At 39.6% G+C, this 22,554-nt stretch overlaps 2 protein-coding genes across 7 annotated transcripts in view; both read left to right on the top strand.

Moving 5' to 3' along the window:
- Window positions 1-22: 22 nt before the first annotated feature.
- On the top strand, window positions 23-14,382 carry LOC133405006 (programmed cell death protein 10-like). 2 transcript variants are annotated; one of them, XR_009768909.1, is made up of 9 exons: window positions 23-307; window positions 2,813-2,974; window positions 6,684-6,737; window positions 6,830-6,947; window positions 7,365-7,491; window positions 11,343-11,421; window positions 11,510-11,592; window positions 12,000-12,132; window positions 14,282-14,382. XR_009768909.1 is itself a non-coding variant. In XM_061681603.1 (8 exons), exons 2-8 carry the CDS (start codon window positions 2,891-2,893, stop codon window positions 12,079-12,081), a joined length of 627 nt encoding a protein of 208 aa, XP_061537587.1. In that variant the 5' UTR covers window positions 26-307; window positions 2,813-2,890; the 3' UTR covers window positions 12,082-12,644. The 2 variants fall into 2 exon arrangements, 1 of the variants encoding a protein (XP_061537587.1); XM_061681603.1 differs by lacking the exon at window positions 14,282-14,382 and having other exon boundaries at window positions 26-307; window positions 12,000-12,644.
- Window positions 14,383-14,399: 17 nt separating this feature from the next.
- The window catches only part of LOC133405004 (WD repeat-containing protein 49-like), a 39,606-nt gene continuing 31,451 nt past the window's right edge, over window positions 14,400-22,554 (top strand). For 4 of the 5 annotated variants that reach the window (XM_061681598.1, XM_061681597.1, XM_061681596.1 and 1 more), the window contains exons 1-6: window positions 14,400-14,459; window positions 16,359-16,494; window positions 17,551-17,859; window positions 21,061-21,234; window positions 22,184-22,267; window positions 22,453-22,545. In XM_061681598.1, the coding sequence (XP_061537582.1) occupies window positions 16,414-16,494; window positions 17,551-17,859; window positions 21,061-21,234; window positions 22,184-22,267; window positions 22,453-22,545 (741 nt within the window). In that variant the 5' untranslated portion in view covers window positions 14,400-14,459; window positions 16,359-16,413. The remainder of the gene's footprint in view (window positions 14,460-16,358; window positions 16,495-17,550; window positions 17,860-21,060; window positions 21,235-22,183; window positions 22,268-22,452; window positions 22,546-22,554) is intronic. The other variant, XM_061681600.1, reaches the window with a different exon arrangement.

Raw genomic sequence — 22,554 nt, forward strand, 5'->3', positions numbered from 1 at the left:
AACGAGTTTATTGTCATTTTGTTTTTAACACATAGCACCCTACAAATAGGTGTTTTTGTGCTGCTGTGACTGCGCGATGACCACTCGTATGCGGCAGTGTTGCTTCCGCCTTTAGCCGCTGTATGGGATTTGCAGTCCTATTGACGGTGAAATACCTTTGTGCAGTATTGAAGAGACAGACCAGGAGAACTACAACTAAATAGCACTTTTGACAAGCGCGGTCAATCGCCTATACATTGCCCGCCCAAGATCTACAGATTTGCGAAGCAACGAACTTCCCGTATAAGACGCAGAAGTCGGCAAGGAGGTGGGATACAGTTGGTTAATGGTTTAAATCTTGTCTTCGCTTCACGTTTCCTGTCACGTTTGCTTATCTCTCGTTGGTGGAGTTTAAAGCGTCCGAATACTGATTTAGAATCACCTGCTAAACTGCTAATCTCTTGACAGCAGATCAAATGTTATCCAACGTGGGTTATCATCGGTTTATTTGGCTTTCTTACCTCGGTAAACATGTAGGGACGTGTGATACGTTATTTAAAAATGTCTAAATACTGTAATTGTCAGGTTGGACAAAACGGTAGGAAGAGGTGAGCCCCCCCAAGCTACATATAGAAACAGGTTAATTTGGTTTTATGACAATACCAGCAAGTAACAAACTTATTTTTGTCCAACACACCTTCTCTAATAATTAATGTTCGGTATGAAGCAACCATTGGCTTTTGTTCCCAAATCACGTGTCGCTTCAGGTGTGTCATTTATCCTCAACCACACCCAAGAAAAACGTTTCAGGCTATGCACTTTGCTGAACATGACACAAAACGGTCAGAACGTGTCCGATTAGCTTTACGGTAGGACCCAGTAACAATAGTGTTCCCTTTTGAATAATGAATAACCCACATAGAAATGCAGTTAATTTGAACCACTGTGAGTGGGCTAACTAAATTTTTTTGGGTCATTTTACATGAGAGTGACATAAACATTTATGGCTGAAATAGAGTCCATTATTATAAGTAGGCTTTACACGATCAGGATTTTTGGGGCCGATCAGCGAGTTTAAGAAAACGATAACCGATTACCGATCCAATCACAAGATGGAGGAATGTGTCTATTTAAATGACCTGTTCATTTACTGTATATACTTGTGTACTTAATTGCTCAAAAAATATATTTACAATAAATAATGTATCTTTGTTCCTCTATTTATGCCAGTGAGGAATAGTGACGGAGAACAAATGAATGGTCTTCTATTAGATGGCAGGAAGTACATACAGTAATTAATGTATCCACTTTTTGTGACATTTTAGTTTGTTGGTGTGCTGTGAGATTTTTCAATTGTAAAATATGTTCCTTGGCTCCATAAAGGTTGGAAATCACTGCTCTAGTCAGATCGTGCATTCTAATCAGTCAGGTCAAACCAACATTACATGACAGAAATAATGGGTGCTAACTTACTGTAATTAAATTACTTTATTTTTAATTAAATGACTTCACCCTCACCGAAAATGTAGAGCATGATTCGACAGACCGGCGGCATGTTTACCTACAACCACCAGTGCTAGCAGTAGCTTGCTAGGCTACATAACGTTTTGTTGCCTGCTTGCGAGCCGTATCGTATTAAAAGTACGTGAACATACCTCAAGCAAGCCTTAAATGAACGTCCTCTCCTGTCCTGAGCACCAACACACATTTTTCCCCATTTTGTCCTCATAATATAGTCTGCGTGATCCACTCTTGTTGTCGTCGCCAGGGTAACGAGTGTATCCGGTCGTATTTGAGTTGACAAGATAAAGCCCAATGATCGTAAAAAAATGGGATGCCGTGGTATCAGAATACGAGATTTTTTTGCAGTCGTCTGACAATCTTGAAAGAGCAAATTTGTCTTGGGAGTCTGATCCGGGCATTACGTGTTGTCTGCCTCAGACGTGTTGTCTGTTCCACACCGCCAACATGTTTTTTTTTTTTTTTTAATAACTTTATTGGCCGTCAGATATTTACAGGACTATGCCAAAAGACACACGACAAGGCTAAAAATAAACTAGCTTTTGGATTCAAATATACTGGGCACGATGGTGACGTGGAGTAAATGTCTTTTGCGGAGCATTGATCGTTCGGCCAATTATGACATTAAAGCCCATCAGCATAAAATGCTAATTATCGGTCGATACCGATAAGGCCGATAAAATCGGTGTAAAGTCTAATTATAAGGTAATGATTACTCCTTGTGGATAATCGTTTTTACAGAAATAATTGGTTTCCCTCAGATTGTATTTTATTCCAAACATCTGTCAAATCCAAAGATAACATTCACATGTGCAGATGCACTGGCACCCAAGCTACAGCACATACTAATGACCTCCAGCATGCAAAAGGTGTGAGGAGAGACTACTGTATATTTGGTGTGTCTGGTTAGTTAGGAACAATACGTCAAAAGCATATAACAATTTTTGACAAAACTTGCAGGAATTTATTTTCACTTTTCTTAAAGTTGAGTGCGGCAGTGATCCAGCAGCTCGAGCTGCGGTGGGGAAAAAAACAACAACTTGCATTGTAATGTGCAGGACTGGAGAGGCTAAGTATCGCAAAGCATTAAATAATTTTTCCCATTCAAGTAGTCAAGCCAACTTGTTTTGAGTTGTTGGCTGAGGTCTGCGCTTGACTGAGTACAAGTAAACTTAAAAAAATAAAAATAAATTCTTAGCTTTGTTTTTAGTGTAAGACTACAACTTGCTAATATGGCAGCAAATTATAATTTCCTTCTTGTTCAATCTTCTCTGTTAATTTTCCGGATCTTGTTCTGCTCCCACGATGTCAGTCTGTGGGAGGGATTGAACGCAAGGAACCTGGCATTGGTGGGCAAGCACGTACCCGAAGGCCCATTGATCAGTCAACGATGACCATGGAGCACTTCAGGAAACAAGCCAGCGCCACTTCTGTCATGGCTCTGTACACTGTGATGTACCCAGTCTTTGACCAGGTATGGAGGCACAGTCCCCTTTTCATATTTGATGCAACAGAATAAATCTGAAGCTAAAGGGCATCTTCCTCGAAAAACACTCAAGACGTCAAGGAATAAAAATTAATAAAAAAATAAAAATAAAGGCAGCGATATAACCCTCCACTTGACTCAGATAAAATTATACAACAACAGAAGACATAAATATCCAACTGCCTCATTAAAAATTCTTATAAATGAGTGTTTCAAGAAGAGATTTAAAAGGCTCCTAAAATGTCTGCTCATCTGATGTTTATAATGAGGCTCGAAGAGCTCAGAGAGTCATTATTCTTGATATGATTTGTACACTTTAATAAGTATGCCTGCAACATCTTATGAGATCCTGATTTAAAAACATGATATTGCTCAGTGTTTATTGAGTTTTTAAATAAGCATACAAAATATATGTTTATTATTGTTGTTATAGTGTGCAGTGTAACTGCACTGCATAGTACTGCAGTGATAGATTTCCTGTATTAGAGCTTATTAGACAGTGCAGGTGTTACCATTCTGACTGTTGCATGTATGGGATTTTAAAATCATCAGGAGGCAGCACGGTGACGTAGTGTTTAGGACGTCTTTCTCAAGGTTGGGAGATCACAGGTTCAAACTGCACTGGGGCATCATGGTGTCCTAGTGGTTAGCATGTCTGCCACAGTTCTGAGGTTTTGTGTTTGAGTCTCGTCTCCGGGTAATCCGGCTTCCTCCAATGTTCCGAAAACATGCATTTAGGCTAACTGAAGACTTTAAATTGTCCATAGGTGTGTGTGTGTGTGTGTGAGGTTGTAAATGGTTTTCCATCTATATGGGCCCTGCAATTGTCTCGCGGCCAGTCCATGGTGTACAACCCCAATTCCAATGAAGTTGGGACGTTGTGTTAAACACAACGTTGTCCTCAATGCTCATTGTTGTGCTCAATGCTCATCAAACACCTGTTTGGAACATCCCACAGGTGAACAGGCTAATTGGGAGCAGGTGGGTGCCATGATTGGGTATAAAAGGAGCTTCCCTGAATTATATATATATATATTTTATTATATATATATATATATAATATATATAATAATATATATATATATATATATATATATATATATATATTTTTTTTTTTAAAATTTTATTTTATTTTTTATTTATATATATATATATATATATATATATATATATATATATATAAATATTCATAAGCAAAGATGGGGCAAGGTTCACCTCTTTGTGAACAAGTGCGTGAGAAAATAGTCAAACAGTTTAAGGACAATGTTCCTCAACATACAATTGCAAGGAATTTAGGGATTTCATCATCTACGGTCCATAATATCATCAAAAGGTTCAGAGAATCTGGATAAATCACTGCATGTAAGTGGCAAGGCCGAAAACCAACATTGAATGCCCGTGACCTTCGATCCATCAGACGGCACTGCATCAAAAACTGAGATCAATGTGAAAAGGACATCACCACATGGGCTCAGGAACACTTCAGAAAACCAATGTCAGTAAATACAGTTCGGCGCTACATCCGTAAGTGCAACTTGAAACTCTACTATGCAAAGCAAAAGCCATTTATCAACAACACCCAGAAACGCTCACGGCTTCTCTGGGCCCGAGCTCATTTAAGATGGACTGATGCAAAGTGGAAAAGTGTTCTGTGGTCCGACGAGTCCACATTTCAAATTGTTTTTGGAAATTGTGGACGTCGTGTCCTCTGGGCCAAAGAGGAAAAGAACCATCCGGACTATTAATGACGCAAAGTTCAAAAGCCAGCATCTGTGATGGTATGGGGCTGTGTTAGTGCCAATGGCATGGGTAACTTACACGTCTGTGAAGGCACCATTAAGGCTGAAAGGTACATACAGCTTTTGGAGAAAGATATGCTGCCATCCAAGCAACATCTTTTTCATGGACTCCCCTGCTTATTTCAGCAAGACAATGCTAAACCACATTCTGCACGTGTTACAACAGCGTGGCTTCGCAGTAAAAGAGTGCGGGTACTAGACTGGCCTGCCTGCAATCCAGACCTGTCTCCCATTGAAAATGTGTGGCGCATTATGAAAAGCATAAAAGTCAAGGTGCTTCAAGTCCAGTGTGAAGTTTCCACAGTCAGTAGTGGTTTGGGGAGCCATGTCATTTACTGTTGTGGGTCCATTGACTTTTAAGTCCACTGTCAGCGCAGCTGTCTACCAGGAAATCTTAGAGCACTTTATGCTTCCTGCTACCAATGAGCTTTTTGGATACAATGATTTTATTTTCCAGCAGGATTTGGCACTTGGCCACAAAGCCAAAACTACCAATACCGGTTGAATAGCCATGCAATAACAATTCTTGATTGGCCAGCAAACTCTCTTGACTTGAACCGCATTGAAATGGGGTATTGTCAAGAGGAAGATGAGGGAACAGAAACGCTGAAATGCAGACGATCTGAAGGCAATATCAAAGCAACTTGAGCTACAATAACACCTGTATTGTGCCAAAGGCTGATCACCCCCATGCAATGCCGCCTTGATGCTGTATTTAATGCAAAAGGAGGCCCAAGAAAGTACTGAGGGCATATTACTTTAATACACTTTTCAGAAGGCCAACATTTATGTGTTTTAAGATCCTTTTTCTGTTGGTCACATGAAATACTAAAATTTTGTGAAATATTGGATTTGTTTCATTGTTTCACTTTTTGAAACAAATAGAGAAAATAAATGAATTGAATTATTGAAATAATTGAAATAAATTGACTTTCCCACGATATTCTGCTTTTTGGCACATACAGTGGGTATGGAAAGTATTCAGACCCCCTTAAAATTTTCACTCTTATATTGCAGCCGTTTGCTAAAATAATTTAAGTCAATTTTTTTCCTCATTAATGTACACAGAGCACCCCATATTGACAGAAAAAAAGGAATTGTGAAAAATTTATACTTTCCGTACCCACTGTGCCAGTATAGAAAGGTAACATCAGACTTATATGTATTGTTCTGGTTAATTCAAGGGGAACAATTGTCTTTGAAAATAACAGTTGCACTGAAATAAGTCCCTGAGGAGCACCACAGTTAAATGTAGTCTTGCGTTGCAGTCTCATAGGTGGTATTAAATATATTTTCCACAAGTTTCTCGATAGTGTTGTTTTAAACACTGACCACACATAACACCTTACATCCATATTTCGTATTGACAGCATTTATTGTCCACTCTGATTTAAAGGGGTAAATGCCATAAGATGTTTAACAGTATTGTTACAGCCTTGACTAGGCTTAGCTAGTAATACCACAGGACCATTACCCCCCTTGGATATCATCAAATATTTGACTGACTTATTCCGGCAATAAATTATATCCATCCATTTTCTGAGCCGCTTCTCCTCAGTAGGGTCGCGGGCGTGCTGGAGCCTATCCCAGCTATCATCGGGCAGGAGGCGGGGTACACCCTGAACTGGTTGCCAGCCATTTGCAGGGGACATACAGACAAACAACCATTTGCACTCACATTCACACCTACAGGCAATTTAGAGTTGTCAATTAACCTACCATGCATGTTTTGGGGATGTGGGAGGAAACCGGAGAGAACATGCAAACTCCACACAGGCGGGGCCGGGGATTGAACCCCGGTCCTCATAACTGTGAGGCACACGCTCTAACCAGTCGTCCACCATGCCGCCCAATAAATAATATCTAAGCCAAATGTGTTTTTTTGTGATGAATTGCAGTTGGAGAAAGTTAACCTGTCAGCAGCACAGACAATGCGTGCAGCCTTTATAAAGGTAATTTAAAAAAATGTTACAATATTCATATTTTGTGGAATGGATTGACATATTTTTGATAAAACACTGTTCTTCACTATCAACATTTTAAGGCAGAGGAGGAGAACCCTGGCTTGACTGAGGAATTGGTGCTTAGACTACTTGAAAAAAAGGACCTGAAAATTAATTATAATGAGTGTCTACTTCGCATGGCTGCAGCCGATGTGAAAGGTAAGCTAATGTGTCACGCATAAACAACACAAATAAGAGAAACCTTGCTCAGCGTGCTTGCTGCCTGCTGAAGTGTGCGGTGACCAATACTTCCAACTGTCCACTGGAGAGAGCTGTTTCTCCACAAATCAACACCTCGAATGGCCCTTCCTTCCCTCCTTGCCTGTGATTTAGCACTTTGTGCACTGCACAGTCATTAATTGTAGCAATGAATACACTCACATACAGAAATGTATAATTAGTTTTAAACATTCCTACAAGCTTCTCTTATTTCGTCCATCTTATGTGTCTTATCAGGGTATAGTTTATCCTGGATCCACTATTACATTTTTGCACAGTTTTCTACATGTCGTTAATCATAACTTAAACATCTACTATTGTGCTATTTGTGTTTTTTGTCCCAATCTGTGTTGTCAGAGTTCCGAATTGAGAGGCAAGAACCAGGGTTCCAGGAGCTGAATGAGAGGGCGCATGCTCTGAAACACATCCTCAGTACCATACCTGATGAGATCAATGACAGAGTGGCTTTCCTACAGACCATCAAGTGAGAGTCGCTGTGTGTGATTTATTATAGAGCTTTTATCAGCAAGTCCAAACGTCTTTTCCAATATATTATTATTATTATTTTAAATAAGAAATTGACAATGCGGTAATCCCAGCTATTCGTGGGGGATAGGGATCGAGCTCTGCCGCAAATAGTGAAAAGCAGTAATAGACTTACCTGAAAAGTTTATAATGGCCTGTATTAATAGTTGAAAGTGTAAATATACCACAAGCTATGATCCCAAAACAGTTTAAAACATTCTCTACTCATTTTACAACATTGGGGTGGCTGTGGCTCAGTTGATAGAGCGGTGCATCCAGTGGCCGAAGGGTCGCCTGTTTAAATCCGGCCTTTGAATGTCTGTTGTCGAAGTGTCCTTGGGCAAGACACCAAATCATGAATTGCTCCCAGTGTGCCTGGCAGCAGCCGCCCATTGGTGTATGAATGTGTGGGTGAATGTGAAGCTTTGTAAAGTGCTTTGGGCACCCTATAGTGCAGATAAAGAGCTATATAAGTGGACTCTGTTTATCATTACTGTTAAATAGCATACAGATGATTTGATTTTGAAAAAAATGCAGCAGAAGTGCATGCATATACAGTACATAGAGGACTCTCTCATAACTTCTCTCACTAACAACTCAGGCTAAACTTAGCTCCTTCTATACATACAAAGCATGTGTCTATGCGCAGACGTCTCACTTCAGCATACTTCTCTTGCACCAATGTACTGCTTTTCTATTAAACAAAGCTTCGGGTCCATTTTGTAGCATCATTGGGTGTTGCGAGAGAGCACAAAAACAGGAATGGCTTAGTTTTTGTGTAACCACGGAACCTGGTTTACAAATTTAATCCGTGACTGTGGTCGCAAACTAAACTTTCACAAACCGAGTTAATGTTTCCCATTAAAATTAATGGAAATTAAAGTAATCAGCTCCAAAACAAAGTTATATTTACCTTGTTTTTATCAGTGTGTCAGTTAAAAAAAAGGAACTGTAGAATATAGAAATTAAAGTGAAAATTCACTTTAATGTGAAGAAATACACTGTGTTCGCTAGCAAATCATTGTGCAACATCTTTACCTTTTGGCGTGCAGTATTGTTTACGTTAACCAATGATACTGCTAGCCCAATATTGCCACTACATCCCACAATGCAATGTGGCTTTCAGCTCTCTTGGTGCGGTTAACACTCACTGGCTGAGACATGGTTTGAGCCTTTTTTTTTGTTTGTTTTAAAAAAAAATTTTTTTAATTTTTTTATTTATTTTAAAATTCTTCAGTCTTCTTCATAACACTGTCGCTAGCAGTTTTCATTTTATTTGCAGCCATAGTGAGGGCTATTTTTGAGCTAAAAAAACAAAAAGTACCTGCAATGTGTGACACACGGAGGAAATGATGTTTCAACACGGTGCAAGAAAAAGCACAACTGAGCCTTCCGCGGGAATGCCAAGACTTTCAGTGAACTAAAAGTAGTGAGTTGAACTGAGGTAATTTTTCTTTGAAAAACCTGGACATTCATAAAGTGAGGTTCCACTGTTGGTGAATGTATGAATAGTCAACCGCTTATATTTGGGGGATTACTGTAATGTTTTTGACACACTATTGCCAATAGCTAAAATTGAGCGGAATAGCTAAAAGTGTAACACCCCTGACCTGGTTGGAGAAATTTTAATTTGCCAAACTTTTTTTTTGGTCAAAAATATACCGCTGATGTAGCACAAAAGCTATCCTACAGAGGTTATGAGTTTATGATAGAACTGTTCCTATTGTGGTGACATAACACACATTTGTACATAAGTCTGAGTGCGCTGTAGCCCGTCACAAACCCAGTGATTCTGAACCACTGTGCCATGAGATAACATCAGGTGTAGTGCTGGAAATTACCCAAATTAACTAGCCACTTGAAAAAGTATTCACCCTGTTGGCTTCTTTATTAATTTGATTTTTTACCTGTTTTGTAACATTACAACCGCTAATCTTCTTTTAAATCTAATTATGTGACTTTTGATGGTAATTGCATCAAAGCTTTCTAGGGGCTTCATAACCAGTGGTAATTTTGACAGCAATTTTTGATTTAGCTTTCGTCAAAGTCCTTTGACTAAAATGGAATTTAGATTTAGTCAAAATTTTGTCATCTAAATTGCAAGTCAATTTAGAAATTCAAGTTTATTTTTCCATATTCACCCACAGTGTTAATATTTACACAGTGGATGTATTTTACAGTGGTTTACAATATTAAATACAGGTTGTAGGTATACAACTCCTGCTATGTTTTTGTTGAGCACTTAGGCCCAGTAGACTTCCGTATTTTAATGTTGGTCATAATGGCGATACTTGGAGTTGAAGTATTTTTTATGGGTACTTTGTATAAAATGTTTGCAACCGCTGACCAAGATGAAATGAAAACTTTATGTTCAGGAATGATGCAATTCACCTTCAGGTTGCCTCTCCCACTGTGGTTGAACAAGAGTTCAAAGCACACACCTGGAAAAACTGTGCATTAATGCTTCCGAATTGTTTACAAAGCCATCATTAAGCAACAGAATACAGAATCTCATGAAACGTATGTGGACAAACAGCAACACAAAAATGACTTGTTTTATGAACAATTATTCATGTCTTTCACACACTGATGCAAAGCGGCGAGGAGGGTTAGGAAGACAGCAGGAAAGTCACTGGATTTAGAAGCTAAATAATCAATAAAAATTGTATTTTGAATAACTGAACATACATACCTGTGCGTGGATTTCAGGATGACTGGACTAATTGTCTCTTCCAGTTGGTCGTGTTTCTAAACACGCGCTCTCGTGCACTCGCAGCCATAGATATAGTATAGATAGATGTTTTGTTTAAATAGCTCTATGCTCGCGGCCAATCGCGGCTGCTAGATTCAAACTTTTTTTTTTTTTTTTTTTGCTGGATTTAAGATCAGGTTTACGTTATTTCCTTATCACGTGTTCTGATTGGTTTTCTTGTCAACTTCTCCCACTTCTTCAAACAAAAGTAGTTCTGATTGGATCTGTTCTTTGGCAGCCAATTACGTCTCGTTTTTATTCGTTGACAAAACTTTCAATGCACTTCGTCGTCATCTTAGTCCCAGGAAATAAATTTTTTTGTAGTCATCACCTTGTCTTCGTCAGCAGAAAACGTTGACTATGACCGCCGAAAATCTTTCGTTAACAAAGGGGGTGAATACATATGCACATGCCAATTTTCAGTTTTCATTTTTTGAAATTATAAGCACACACACACAATCTCCTCCAAAAGTATTGGAACAGTAAGGTAAATTCCTTTGTTTTTGTTGTATACTGAAGACATTTTGGTTAAGATGAATATGAGACAAAAGTTCAGAATTCCAACTTTTATTTCATGGTATTTACAGCTAGATGTGTTAAACAACTCAGGACAGAGCACCTTTTGTTTGAAGCCACCCACTTTTCAAGTGACCAAAAGTAATTGGAACATTATTAAATCAACTTAAAGTGGGAGTTGAGTAAAATTAGAAGTTATTTAAAAGTTTGACATAAGAGAGACGTTTCCTCTTAATATGGTCTAACTAAGTACTATACTACACATTCAGTCTTTCTTGGCCCCCTTCACTGTTATTTAACACTCTTAGTGACTCACTTCTTAAGTTGCTTACCCAGTGAAGGGCTTATGAATAAAATCAATTTGAAGCAAATGCTTATAAAAAAAATATTTGTTGAAGGGAAAAATTCTGATTTGTGGCGGGTGAAAGGCAAGAAAGCCAAACAGTGATCTGGATGAAAGAAGAGTAATTTTGGCTCGAGAACAAAGAGATTTTCAAATGTATTATCTCTCCTTTACATGCGGGTGTTTGTGTGCTCTCCAGAGACATTGCCAGTGCCATAAAAGAGTTGCTCGACATTGTTAATACAATCTTCAGGAGGTACCAGTATCAAAACAGACAGGTAAGTATAGATAAAATGATACTGAAAATGTTTTTTTCCCAGATGCCTCCTTTGAAACAGGCAGAGCTGAAAAGGTTGTGTGTGTTAGGCACTGGAACAGCAGAAGAAAGACTTTGTGAAATACTCCAAGAGTTTCAGCGACGCTCTCAAAACCTTCTTCAAAGATGGAAAGTAAGACGCTGCTCGTGTCTATTTGCTGTGTTAGGACTTTCAACAATTATTCTTTCTCTTTCCTCTTCCTCGATCTCCACCCGTGTGTTGAGTCCGAACGTCCTTTTTGTTCCTCCCGCATCTCACATCATTTAAGAATTGCGCTTGTCAGCACGTATACACAAGCTGTCATCGCCACGTAAAATACTTGTCGTTTGATCACAGGCTCACTTTCTATTCAATCCGCCCTTCCTGAATAATTCCTTTGACCCATTTCCATTGGATTCTCGCTGGCTTGTTTTCTCTGAAGCCTGACATTCTCCCCTCCAGGCAGATCAAAGTGTTTCCTGGACCAATATTGTTGCCATGGTTTCTTTGCACGATGACAGACATGCGTGTTCTTGTCTTTCTGTCATGGTCGCTCCCAGAGTGCTCAATGTGTTTGTCAGCGCCAACCGGCTCACGCACCAAACCAACATGATACTGGACGCCTTCAAGACGGCGACATAGACGTCTGCGATGGAGCGGCCACAACATAGTGGAGGATTGGCAGGGGATCAGGTAGTTTGAAGCAAAGCAGGTTGATGACATGATTTTTAGCTAACTGTTTTATTGTTGTTGTATTTCATGGCTTAGCATTTTTACCTCCTGCGAGCTTGATAAAACATCTCTTTTCATGGGATTCTAGTAAAGAACAGTGCAAAAAAGTGATAGGCAATTGAGTGCTTGCCAACGAAGCCAAGTACATTTCCCTCACACCTATGTAAGAAAGTGCTGGACACTGCTTGGCCTTGTATTTCATCTATAATTCATAGCGCCGTGGTAACTGCCTTTGACCACAAAAACATTTCCGATTAATTTCGGACACTGTGCTCCTCTCTGAGATGATAAATGAATTGTCTACTTCCTGACAGATTGTTATTTGTGACCCACTTGTATAAATCTTTATTTCATTTTATTGTTTCATTCACTGTCTTATTGTAATCATGCTCTCAATACTCTGTGATTTAATCTCCCTCAAAAGCACTTTGGTCAAATTATTTTGTTCAGTAAATAAACTGACTTGACCTTGATTTTTGCTGGACATTCCGCTTTTGTCGCTTCCCAATTTGATGCCTTATGATGTTAAAATACTGTGTCTTAGTCATAGCTATGATGTGAAGTACCGAGTGAAAGTCTTTGGCCACTGTTAGATTAGTTGTTTCTGGAGTTTTATAACGACTATATTGTTGCTGTCCTACGAAAACTACATGTTAACACTTTTTAAAAAGCAACAGTTTACAGTGATTTTTTTTTTTTTTTACAAGCACGTTGCACAAGCGACTGCTACTGCAATAAGTAGCAAAGTTAAACTTGAATCAACCTCTGTTCACTGCGCATATGTACTTTGTCAGCCATTTGCTCAAAATACTATTATTATTTAGTAGTACTACCAAATAATACCCTGGCAGGAGTGTAACGATTTATAGGTAGGATGTCACTCAGTAAAGCCCAAACCGACGCAGGGTCCCACTCCCACCACTACCAAAAGTTAAACTATTGTGGAAAAACTGCTTATTACACGTTTGATAATTAGTAAGGCAGACAATCTTGTTGCCAGGTATAAAGAAAACTATGGTAAAATGACTTACTTGGGACCCTTGTCTCTCAGTAATAGTTGTGAATCAAGAATGGCTCCCCACTCCTTAAAAGGACAACATTTCTTCAAACTGTCGATTCAGAGTTCAAAGAGTCGAAGAAAGATTTTCCAAAGTTGTTCGCGATGAAAGTACTTCACTTCCTCCCTGCTGCCCTTTCCTTCTCCTCTTTCCACCCAGTACCAGGATCCGGATGCATGTTTCCCCAGTGCGGCAACTTCATTCTTCTCCCTGTATAATAGTGGATTTTTCATGGTGGATTTGTGCGAGGCTATTTTGAGCTGTGCGCTGGCTCCTACATGCACCGCTGTAATCCAATTGTGATAGCGTTAATTTTGAAAGCTTTATTATTGAAATTGCTGAGACCTAATTTTCTGATCCTGTCACCGTTGACGACCGCCGTAATCGGCTAATTCAAGTTATTCCAGGCCATTAAGTCGCACATAGGAACTGATTGTGGTCACTGAGGCAGAAGGGAAGGAGAGAAGAGATCATATCTTTATTGAAGGAGTCGTTATTGGTGTTCTGGAAATATTTGCTTTTTCCTTTAACAAACCCTAAGAAATGGTCTGGCTCTTGACCACAGTAGACCTTTCAAAGGCATTTGAATGACACCAATAAAGCTCCAAGTATGTTGTTGAGAGAGAGAGAGAGAGAGAGAGAGAGAGAGAGAGAGAGAGAGAGTGTGTGAGAGTCTCACTAAATCTCAGGTTCTTGCTGTTATTGTCATAGTTCTAAAAATGTAGGGACAGTGTTTTGTTTAGCTGCCGGTTGTAACCACTGTGCAGTGTGTTTTGCTGTTGCTCTGATCATTCTCTCTCCAGTGCCTAATCCGTGAATGAACACACATTGTCTTGAAACCAAACGATAGGGCCAGGTCTAACAAATGCAATTCTTTTTGACAACTTGGTTGCCAGGAAACTTGCATGGGTCTTTGGCAAGTAGGCCCAATAAAAGAACAGAATTGTGTGTGTATGTGTGTCCACTGTCTGGCCAGTTAACTGTGTGTGTGTGTGTGTGTGTGTGTGTCTGTTTGTGCCACATCCTGGGTTGTTGCTGTTGATTGTCGCTAGGTTCAAAGCTTGTACTTGTGGAATCAGACGAATTCACAAATGGACGGGATGCAAAGACTCAGCGAAAACCCACTGCTGAATATTTGTCATGCAATTGGAAAAACGTCAGCATGTCTTTCCAGATAACCTTGGAGACGCCTCATCATAGGAATTCAACTCTCAGACATTGGATGTCTTGGTAAGTCTGACTTTGAGTGTTCAGCTCTTCTTTTGTAATGTAATGATTAAAACGAGCTTGACTGAAGTGAGTTTAGGTGGGTTACAGTTGCCTTGGAAGAGCTGTTCAACGTCTAACGCTGTTTGGATTTGAGACATTCCGCTTAATGAATTCCCCTGAATCCTAAATTTTCAGCTGTACTACAAGTGACCTCATACCTCACAAATGCCTTTCTGGATAGATGGACAACATTTCCCAGAGGCACACTCAAAATCTTGCAGAAAGTCTAACCAAGAACAGTAGAATCAATTGGAGCTACAAATAGGTGAATTTTTAATACGCTGTCTCTGACTGGAAACATTTTTTTTTTCTAAGATGGTTGCCGACATATGCGTTCACAGCAGCTATGGCTTGTTAGCAGATTTAGGTCACAGCGCTCCTCTTGTCTCTTCTGCCACTGTGGTACCAGACAGTGGCAAACAAAAATGTTAAAAAGGAACTGAAGGCCCAAAGAATTCTACCAGTTATGTCTATTTTCTGTAGTGCTTATTCTAATTAGGGTAGCAGATGAGCTGGAGCTTATCCCAGCTGACTTTTGGTGAGAAACTGGTCACAAGTAAATTGCAGAACACATAGACAAGTGACCAGGCTCACGTTAAGAGTCTTTAGTTAATGGTACATGCATTTTTTTGGAATGTGGCAGGTAGCTGGAGTTACCAGGAGAAAACCCACACAAACATTGCGAGAACATGCAAACTCTACAAGGAGTGCTTGTTCGTTTGAGCTTAGATTTGACCTCTCCACTGTGTGGCAGGTGCGGTACCACTGTACCATGGTGCTGCCCTAAAAAAAAAAAAAAAAAAAGTCATTTTCGAACGTTATCGGAAAAACAAGAAAACACAATCATTTCAACAAATGACTCCAGTTATGTTGATTCAACCTTTTCGGATTACTGTGACCTGAATGACTAAGAACCTACACAGACATAAATCTAACCACAACTTGTCCGTCTACAAACTGTCATATGACCATATGAGGAGCTGTTTCACCAATTTTGTCTTGACAGAGAAAAATTTTCAGTTTTGAGAGGTATTCATTCAACAATGCGTTTATTTGTGTGTGTTGTGGAGCTGCATTGCATCATACTGAAAGATGTTTCTAATATTTTTTTTAATTTTGATACTCCTTTCAGTATGATACAGTGCAATTTTGCTCTGCAAGCTACGGCACACACACGCACACAGCAGCAAAGTTTTATTGCACCTATAGCCAAAATACTAGCAACTGTGCCTTTCTAATCTCTTATTGATGGATGTGAGTCGCTCGGCACAAAACAGTACAATCTCATGCTGTAGTTTATGCATGCTTCAGCAAGGGACCGCTTTAGCTTTCATTACAGGGCCTGTCATCTAAATCTCCACACAGTTTGATGCCACTTGCGCTGAATTCGCGTCGTAAAATGTTCCTGTCAACCTGTTTTTACCACCCTTTGAAGAGCATATTAGATAAAGGGATATTTCCATCATGTCTCATATGCTTCAGACTCCAGCAGTGCTTTTAAATCATTGCACAGTGTCGTATGGCGAACCTTTATATGTTCTATAATTCCTGCTGCTTATCTACTCTGCTCAAGTATTCTATTTCACATTACCTGCCATGTGAGCAACGTGAACAGCAAGTCTCTGCCTCTTCAAGACATAATTTTTTTGGACCCGAGCGTATACAATGACACTGAGCAGCTATTCAACATAGACCACAAGAGCAGCTAACAAATCCACTCCTCTGAGAAGGTTCCCTTTCCTGTGATTATGTTGACATGACAACGTGCTGTGGAATATGTGGATAGTTATTACAGTCTGGAACTATCTCATTGTCTTCATCATGTCCACAAAGCACGGTGACTGTATTATTTGTCTCCAGTGTTGTCACACGTGTTGGTATGCTGTTGATTGATTGACAAGGCTGAGGTGTAGCCATGGCAACCAGGATGGAGGTGACACTGCTCAAGAGCAGGGTGAGAATGGAAGACTACAAGAAGCTGCAGAGCCTATTCTTTGTGAGTCCTTTTCACTTTACTAATGGTTTCACATTACTGCGCCAAAGGAGGTGAAATGTAATTGATACCGTACAGTGGCATCCCATAGTAAAACCTTTGAGGTCTTTCAAGAAATGCTTCACTGTCCAAAGCAAAGTGAAGAGCACCTGGACTTCTGAGTGTGCAGGCATCACTCAATATTGTAATACACAATTTGTACGAAGTTTTGACATTTTAGTATTTTTGTTTTTTTGCGATTAAAGAATTGATCACTGCCCTGTATTAAATAAAAAAAAAAATATGAATATACAGTAACAACACAAATGGATATTAGTCTTTCAGGTGAAATATGAGGATGAACCCAATCTTAAAAAAATATATAGAGAGAAATTATTTATTTTACTTTGTGCGTAGTGAATCTGTATGAGTTCCACTTCGAGAAGTCAGCAGGTGTTCTACTATATTCTGATTTATTGAGATGAAATGAAGATGCAAAAAACACCGCCACTTGATCGGGTGAGCATTGCCCATTGTGTTTCGTTGCTTACATGCAGCTGGATTTGTATTAACTCTTTCACTGCCAGCCGTCCCAGTTTGACACGATATATAGTAGTTACTTGTCAGTGCCAGTGAAAGACAAACTACTGAAAATTCAGACAGAATTATGCAAAGTAGACACTTGATATCTGTGGAGGTCCTGTCATATCGATCAGTGTTTCAGGCATATATTTTACATTAGAAGAGTCTCATGGCGGCGCACCACGAAACAAAAATGTCACAAACAGTATATACTGAAAACTGAAATAATGACCTTGTCTCGATTTTCTCATACACTTGTGTGACCTCGGGCGGATACACTGGTTTATTCTGCCATCTATTGGAAGAGCATAATTGTTCCACCTATCACTATACGTTGTTAGCATAGATAAATGAACAAAAAGAAATCACTTGTAGTACGTACATTTCCAGACCAATTGAGTGCAATTGATCACTGATCTAAATCATGGCATGAGTTGAATCAAGTGTGTGAAGTCTAGAATTTATATATAAATATATCTTGAATATATTTTGACCTAGATCTCCTCAGGGGTGTCTGGCTCTTTGTCCAGAAGTGAATTCATCCATCTGGCCTGCTCATCGGTCGGACACGGCTCCAAAGAGGAGTACGGCCTGCTGTTTGACAGCGTCGTCGTCAGTCAGGGGCACCGCGGCCTCTTCCCTGACAGCAATGCTGTGAAGGAAGAGAGTCGAGTGGACTGGGGAAGGCTGCGCTCTTTTCTTCAGCAGGAGCTGTCTGAAAAGCTGAAGCACAGCAGAGTGAACCGTGTGCCTTGCTGGAAGCCTCCGCGCTCTCTGACCTGTCCCCATCGAGACCCAGTCCAAAAGGTAAACTGCGGCTGTTCTCCTACAGACGCGGAGGGGAGTTTAGTGTGCGTGATCCAGCATCTTCATTTACAGACACGAAGCTTTGCAGCTATTATGTACAACACCTTGACATTGACAGTACGGAGAATCCAGTCTGCTGATTGTATAACATTTTTAAGAATTAGGGTCTCTCATCCAAATGTCTCTCTTCATTTAAGATAAGTGGCTTTGGACTCCCTAAAGTTTAACATCTATCAATTAGTATGCAAATGAGCCGGCCGCTACGAAGTGCCGACAGCTGTGAATAAAGCGATGGTTCACTGTTTCAATCATTCGGTCCTGAGAATGTCAAAATGGGAGTTGTTTTTCCTCAAATGGCTGACAGATTCTGACGCCAACAGGTCATTCTAAAAGGGTCAGACACAATCACTTTGCAAGTATGATACATTTCACTGATTCTCAACTGGTGAGTCGGGACCAAAAAGTGGGTCATGGATAGGTAATAAAACATTACAGGGGTCATAGGTTTACGACAGCACTGTCATACATTTCTCGGTTATGAATAGAACAGAAATGAACTAATTTGTGCAACCTGCATAAGAATATGCTGTCACGCAGCAAAAAGAAGTCACGCTTGGTTACCACGATACATGTTTTTAATTTTCTTGTTTTATATTTTTGGCCTACAAGTGGTTTTCATATGAATGAATGAATGTAATTCCAATTTTACTACTGCGTTAGTGTAGTTCAGGCATAGACTACGATGTGTTGTGTGTAAATTTGGGTCACGATGCCGCTGTAGGAATGGAATTTAGACATAAACAGAGGACTCCCTGCGTAGTGGAAAGTAACGTGCATCCCAGATCAGACTCGCTCTTTTTTGGAAAATAACATAATTTTGACAGGTACGTGTCAGAAATGTTATGGCCTGAGGTGTAACAGTAAAAGTATAGTATTCATATTTGGTATATGGCTCTATCCCCGCATATAAGGTACAGGAAGTGTAATTGTTTCAGGCTTGAGCCACATGACTACTCCATGAACAAACACAGTACAGCTCAGTCTCTGTGTATGGCCGTCCTGGTTTAGCATCATGCCTTTGGCGCTACGTCAAACTCATTTGAGTATCAATGCAGATTGAATTAAATTTAGCGCAGTCCAAAGGCAACTTCCAGCTGCATTTAAAGAGCCTCTTACAGTACCTTGCCATTTATTTTTTTTGTTTTAATAGCATAAGAATTCAGACTGTAATAACTGTTGCAGTTGGACTTGTCTGTAGTCCTAATTTCCTAAAAAGAAAACAAACCAATGATGCACTTACCTAAATAGAAGGGATCAGTGCCAAGATAAGTATTTTCAAATGCTATTTTTGATCAATACTTTTTATTTATAGTTCTTAATTTACAACCCCAATTCCAATGAAGTTGGGAAGTTGTGTTAAACATAAATAAAAACAAAATACAATGATTTGCAAATCATGTTCAACCTATATTTAATTGAATACACTACAAATACAAGATATTTAATGTTCAAACTGATAAATTTGATTGTTTTTAGCAAATAAACATTAACTTAGAATTTTATGGCTGAAACACGTTCCAAAAAAGCTGGGACAGGTGGCATAAAAGACTGAGAATGTTGAGGAATGCTCATCAAACACCTGTTTGGAACATCCCACAGGTGAGTGAACAGGGTAATTGGGAACAGGTGGGTGCCTTGATTGGATATAAAAGGAGCTTCCCTGAATTGTTCTGTCATTCACAAGCAAAGATGGGGTGAGGTTCACCTCTTTGTGAACAAGTGTGTGAGAAAATAGTCCAAAAGTTCAAGCACACTGTTCCTCAACGTACAATTGCAAGGAATTTAGGGATTTCATCATCTACGATCGATAATATCATCAAAAGGTTCAGCGAATCTGGAGAAATAACTGCATGTAAGCGGCAAGCCCGAAAACCAACATTGAATGCCCGTGACCTTCGATCCCTCAGGCGGCACTGCATCAAAAACCGACATCAATGTGTAAAGGATATCACCACATGAGCTCAGGAACACTTCAGAAAACCAATGTCAGTAAATACAGTTCGGCGCTACATCCGTAAGTGCAACTTGAAACTCTACTATGAAAAGCAAAAGCCATTTATCAACAACACCCAGAAACGCTGCCGGCTTCTCTGGGCCCGAGCTCATCTAAGATGGACTGACGCAAAGTGGAAAAGTGTTCTGTGGTCCGACGAGTCCACATTTCAAATAGTTTTTGGAAATTGTGGATGTCGTGTCCTCTGGGCCCAAGAGGAAAAGAACCATCCGGACTGTTATGGACGCAAAGTTCAAAAACCAGTATCTGTGATGGTACAGGGCTGTGATAGTGCCAATGGCATGGGTAACTTACACATCTGTGAAGGCACCATTAATGCTGAAAGGTACGTACAGGTTTTGGTGAAACATATGCTGCCATCCAAACAACGTCTTTTTCATGGACGCCCCTGCTTATTTCAGGAAGACAATGTCAAACCACATTCTGCACGTTACAACAGCGTGGCTTCGTAGTAAAAGAATGCGGGAACTAGACTGGCCTGTCTGCAGTCCAGACCTGTCTCCCATTGAAAGTTTGTGGCGCATTATGAAGCGTAAAATACGACAACGGAGACCCCGGACTGTTGAACGGCTGAAGCTGTACATCAAGCAAGAATGGGAAAGAATTCCACCTACAAAGCTTCAACAATTAGTGTCCTCAGTTCCCAAATGTTTATTGAATGTTGTAAAAGAAAAGGTGATGTAACACAGTGGTAAACAATGCCCTGTCCCATCTTTTTTGGAACATGTTGCAGCCATAAAATTCTAAGTTAATGATTATTTGCTAAAAACAATAAAGTTTATCAGTTTGAACATGAAATATCTTGTCTTTGTAGTGTATTCAATTAAATATAGGTCGAACATGATTTGCAAATCATTGTATTCGGTTTTTATTTGGGTTTAACACAACGTCCCAACTTCATTGGAATTGGGGTTGTAGATAAATGTTTGTCATGCCTTAGCTACAGTAGAAAATGTAACAACAGTTACCACTGTTCCTTGTCACTTGGGCCTGCAACTATGCTTGCGCAGAACAAAGGAAAACCACAGTTGCTTGCACAGCACACTATGATTTTCCCTCTGTTGTTGTGTTCAATGGCTCAAAATACAACAAAAAATAACAGAAACAGCACCATCTGCTCTGCTCAGGTGTTGTACCTGCCAAGCTGGGCTCAATACATGACCGTGAGTAAAGGAGGATCTGTGGGACTGCGGGACCAAAGTGACATGTCTCTTTTGAGTACCCAACGACTGCAAAACAGCACAGTCCGACCCAAAGACCTGTGGGTGACAGACATGGTGCTGCTGCAAAATTTACACAAGGTGATTGCACAACAACGGCTCGAGCTTATCCTGAAATGAAGTTTGACATTTAAAACAAAGCAATTAGGCAAAACCTTTAGGATGTGACTGGCCTTAATACCCTAAATTTGCAGCCCAATTGAATCCCAGTTTTGAGCCTCAGTCGGTTCAAACTTTTTTTTTTTTTTTTATTTCCAATGGCAAACAAGAATACAAAAAAAAGTATTGTTCTGTTCATCTCAAGTGGTTTAGTTCCAATTCCAAGATGATCATCTATGAATAATTATATTATATTTTTAGCAATATTTTTAATACAGTATTCTAATTTTTTTGTAAAAGTAATTAATTACATTTTTGGCCACCTTGATCATCCTTTATTATTCATTATGCTTTTATAAGCATTTAAAATCCTTGTGATCACCCATCCATCCATTTTCCGTACCGCTTATCCTCACTAGGGTCACGGGCGTGCTGGATCCTAGCCCAGCTGACTCTGGGCGAGAGGCGGGGTACACCCTGAACTGGTCGCCAGCCAATCGCAGTGCACATAGAAACAAACAACCATTCACACTCACATTCACACCTACGGGCAACTTAGAGTCTTCAATTAACCTGCCATCCATGTTTTTGGGATGTGGGAATAAACCGTAGTACCTGGAGAAAACCAACGCAGACACAGGGAGAACATGCAAACTGGCGAGGCCGGATTTGAACCCGAGTCCTCAGAACTTTGAGACAGATGTGCTAAGCATTCAGTCACCATGCCGCTATTATAATCATATTCATACAAATTATTTCAGTGTAATATATATTTTCTTTCATTCTAATGAATTCTAACTTTTTGTGTTTGTGTTCAAGTTATCTGTAAGTACGGCATACAATTGTTTAATGTCTTTATTATTACATCAAATTGATGCATTGTCCCTTTGTCAATGTTATTTACCGGTATTTCCTTCTCCTTGCCCCACAGATAGCTGTGTCATTTACAAGTAAGGAAGTGTGTTTTTATGACATACTTTCCAAAAAGGACTTCAGCTGCAAATATAAAGTCCAGGTAAAAAGCTATAAAAAATGAATCCGAAAATCTTTTTCATTTGTTGAATATAGCATTTTCATCACAAATTAGCCTTTATATTGTAAAAATACAATAGGAAACAGTTAAGGAAAAAACAATTGTGTTCAATAACCCCCAAACGTAAAAATTGTTCCGATAGTTTTTTTTTAACTTATCTTTTCCAGGGTTTAAGTTTTACTCCATGGTGTCTGGACTACTGGGCAGATGCCTCTAACCCAGATCAGGCCATCCTCACTATAGGCGACATTGGTGGACAGGTGAAACTT

The sequence above is a fragment of the Phycodurus eques genome, chromosome 7 (genome assembly GCF_024500275.1).
Source record: "Phycodurus eques isolate BA_2022a chromosome 7, UOR_Pequ_1.1, whole genome shotgun sequence".
Classification (NCBI taxonomy): domain Eukaryota; kingdom Metazoa; phylum Chordata; class Actinopteri; order Syngnathiformes; family Syngnathidae; genus Phycodurus; species Phycodurus eques.